The sequence below is a fragment of the Drosophila arizonae genome, chromosome 2, assembly GCF_054131065.1.
Source record: "Drosophila arizonae isolate 15081-1271.41 chromosome 2, UAZ_ARI_1.0, whole genome shotgun sequence".
Lineage (NCBI taxonomy): Eukaryota > Metazoa > Arthropoda > Insecta > Diptera > Drosophilidae > Drosophila > Drosophila arizonae.
Genome location: NC_142922.1, coordinates 15,582,221 through 15,585,996, shown reverse-complemented (window position 1 = coordinate 15,585,996; position 3,776 = coordinate 15,582,221). Strand labels below are relative to the sequence as shown.

At 39.7% G+C, this 3,776-nt stretch overlaps 1 protein-coding gene across 1 annotated transcript; it reads right to left on the bottom strand.

Annotated features, from left to right (window-relative positions):
• Positions 1-1,414: 1,414 nt before the first annotated feature.
• maca (RNA-binding protein maca) lies at positions 1,415-2,910 on the bottom strand. Its single transcript, XM_089462018.1, has 2 exons — positions 2,810-2,910; positions 1,415-2,702 (listed from the first exon to the last, which is right to left on the bottom strand). Exons 1-2 carry the CDS (start codon positions 2,881-2,883, stop codon positions 1,583-1,585), a joined length of 1,194 nt encoding a protein of 397 aa, XP_089318144.1. The 5' UTR covers positions 2,884-2,910; the 3' UTR covers positions 1,415-1,582.
• Positions 2,911-3,776: the final 866 nt, after the last annotated feature.

Genomic DNA, 3,776 nt, shown 5'->3' with positions numbered 1-3,776 from the left:
CCAGTTCAACAGAGTGTCACAAACCGCTCATGAAACTGCATACATCCTCAGCTGGGCAGGGAGGAAGAGGACCCTTGCAACAAACAGGAGGGACATCAAACAAATCTGTAAGTGGAATCTGCCTGGCCATTGGCAATGCGCTCCGTATGGGGAGGGGACACCAAGCGTAGGAATTGAACTCTGCGAATTGCGAGTCGCGAATCGCGCCTCAATTATAATGAGAAAAGCAAACGAATTGGGAATAATTTTCAATTCACTTGTTTCCCACCTACATTCGTGCCGCTTTTTGGGCTTCATTTTATTTCTTATTTTCGGCAGCGATCCTCAGATATTTATGCGCCCTTTGTTTTCATTATTTATATCGTACAGCGAGGCTCTCCGCTTTATAGGCATTGCCCATTCATGCGAAACCCAAACGGACAATGCCTCGCGGCGCTGAGCTCCTTAGGTTCGGTTAGCTTTGTATAATAAAGCTGTTAATTTTTTATTTTGTTTGTCGCAGGGGCGTGGCTTGTTTGGAGAGGATGTTCACGTAAGAGACAGAGAGCGCGCGCGAGAGAGAGGGGGATATGAAATAACTGAGTTACCTGTCAGGTAATACCTGACTGCAATTGCATAAATATATAGGCTGTGCATTTTACATTCAATATCTAAATTTATAATATTGGCTAAAATATAAACAATATTCCGAACAAGCAGACAGACAGACGGACAGACAGACAGTCAGGCTGACAGACAGCTACGATTAAATCGAATCAGCTCGTCACTCTGATTAAGAATATATGTATGTATGCCACGCCTCCTTTCTGTTACATACATTTCAACAAAACGAATGTACCCCGCTTTCCCTGATACAACTAACTATTATTCAATATATAATAATAATATATAAAAACAAAAATATTTATTTCAATTATTAAAAACCAAAGTATATAATATATATAAATATATAAAAGAATAAAAATATTTATTTAAAATAAAAAATAATAATAATAATTAAATACAATATAAAAGCCTTTTATTAATTTTGATAAATAAAAAAAAAAAAAAGATACAACCAATAGATAAATAGATGAGACCAACCTATGTCTATTTACCACTCAAACATAGAACCAATTTCAGCTTCAATTTTTCGAACAGTGTTCGAAAACCTTAAATGTATTTATGCACATACATGCCTGTATCTACATATACATATAGTTACACATAGTTATACAAGTTATACATATAAAGACTACCACATATTCGTTCCTAACCTCTGCGAATTCATGAGCTTAGCTAGCGAATTTTGATTAAATTGCCAGCACTCCTGAAATGTGGCAATTTTGTGAAATATTGGCTATAGCAAAAACAGTGAGCTGAAATTTAATTGATTTTCTGCTAACCCAACAAGCGAAATGCGAAATAAAACAAATTTCGATTTTTGCACTCAGAGAGAGTGAATACTTATGAAATCGTTTATTGAAAACAGAAAAGGGGTTTCTTATATTGTTATCATCCCTAGAATTATTATTACTTATTAATTATTATCCCTAGAATAGCAGATACTAGGGATCTCAAGAATATGAAACGTAAGAGTTACTTAGGTGTCTCCTGGTTTGGGACTGGGGGCAAAACGCTTATAGGGTATTTTACGACGAAGTGCGCTTCTATTTATGATATTTGCAATATCAGATTCTTTTCCTGTCAATCCGGTGTCCAATGACGGACTGGAGCAGTTAACGGCCTTTTCTGGAGCCTTGTCTGTGACGCCAGCCAAGCCAACTAATTCATTCGTTGCAGGTAAGGCAGGGGTGCAGGTGGGGGGCGGGACCACAGAGCGACGACCCTTGTTGGAGTTGATGTTCGTTAAGTATTTGTAGCTGAGAGATGACATGGGCTTCGATGAGGAAGCTGCCGTTGAATCAGCCGTTGACTTGTCCATATCGCCAAAAACGAAACGTTTCGAATCCATGGATGGTTTGATCTTGTCCTTCGGCGAGTCTACGTGAGTATCAGTCGAGGGCTGTGCCATCGATGGGGGTTCCATAGCTGGCTCCGATGGCTCGTCGGGCTCCCGATTCAAGCCCTTGGACGCTGCCCACTCCTTGGGGCGCTTGACCAATCTGACGTGCAGCGGTGGATGGCCACGCTCCACAACAAAGTCATTCAGAGCCAATATAGCCTTTTCGACCGAGGCCCTCATCTCGTAGCGCACAAAGGCAGTGCCCCGCGACTGGTTGGTGTACCGATCCTTGAGTAGGTTCAAATCAACTATCTTGCCAAAGCGCTCAAATATCTCGCGCACCTGCGCCGCATCGTAGCTCAGTGGCAAATTGCCCACATAGATATTGGTTTTCTTAGTATCTTCCGAGGAGGGACGAGCCATCGAGACCTTCAGCTTCTTGCCGCGCACTGGGCAGCCGTTCATCGAGTCCAGAGCCTTGTTGGCACTTATGGAGTTGATGTAGTTGACAAAGCCGTAGCAGTGGCTGGCTCCTGTCTCCGGGTCGCGTATGATCTTCACCTGCCGCAGTAGGCCAAAGCTATTGAACAGCTGGTGGAGCTCATTCTCCTGCATGTCGCTTGGCAAATAGTTGATCAACAAATTAGTGCCCCCGGACTGCTGAATCTCTTTGCCATCGGAGACGCCAGTTTGGTTCGCCATATAATTGGAAAATACTGCGTCCTTGAAATTATCCATGGATTTCTTTAAACGTTTGCTATATAGAATATTAAGCAAAACAAAACAAAAACAAAAGCAAAAAATAATCAAACACCTTAACGATATTTTGTTCTCTCACGTTCTCTCGGTTTTTGAATAACTTACGAAAATATCAAAATTGACTTTAGAACAAAAAGCACGAGGCGTAGCAGTTGAATACAAAATTTTGGCATTCTCATTTTGCTCGATAGCTTTTGAGAACTAAGTATGATGTTAGTCAACACTAGTTTATTATCGATCCATCGGTTGGGCTGTCGATGTATGTATTTTAATAACTATCGATTGCATTGCGAATTTACAGACTTAAGAGAACAAATATGACTGCTAAAATGTTCAGAACCAAGATCTAGTAAATTTAGATCAACAAACTGCTTATTATTAATAGATCGTTTTTTGCCACACACAGCTAAATTGCTATCGATAGGAGTGAAGTGATATCGATAGCTTTTCATATTCTTTAAAATAATTAATTTGACCAAAGCTCTTTTATTTCCATGAAATTCCAATTTGTGTCAATTGATATACGAAATCTAAACGCCGTAAGTTTTGAATTATACAAATATATAGATATATATATAAATTTACATATTCACAGCCTTGCGTGCCAAGATGGAATGAATCGCCTTTTCAGTGGCCAGAGGAAAAGGCGTAAAACGCAAAAGCTGCTACCAAAAATGGAAAAAGTAAATGAAACCGAGTTTTTTCAGCTGTTTATTTATTTGTTTGCTGATTATGGAATTGTTAAGGACACACAAAGAATGCGAACGATTTGAAGGCTTGCCGCTGTGCCAGGTACATTAATTGGAGCAGGTGCAAAATTTGGTGGAAAACAAAACAAGCCGAAAGCGTGATCAAGTATGGGGCAATAACGATTCTTTTGCTGTAGTTATTGAACAATTTCTAGGGTATTCGAGTCTCGATGCAGTTGGAAAAGGAAAAAAGCTTTTGCTCATTGTCTGAGTTTTCATATTAATTAATTTCCATTTCCGTTTTCCGTTATCTTGCGCACGCCGATTTTTACCTTTATGCAGACTCAGCAATTAATCAAGTTTAATTACGCCCTAACGTTTCG

Bases quoted from the DNA above. Each gene is read 5' to 3' on its own strand.
- maca (XM_089462018.1), bottom strand. From the start codon at position 2,883: ATGAGAATGCCAAAATTTTGTATTCAACTGCTACGCCTCGTGCTTTTT. The intron at 2,703-2,809 runs GTAAGTTATTCA...TATTCTATATAG, and splicing joins AAGTCAATTTTGATATTTTC to CAAACGTTTAAAGAAATCCA.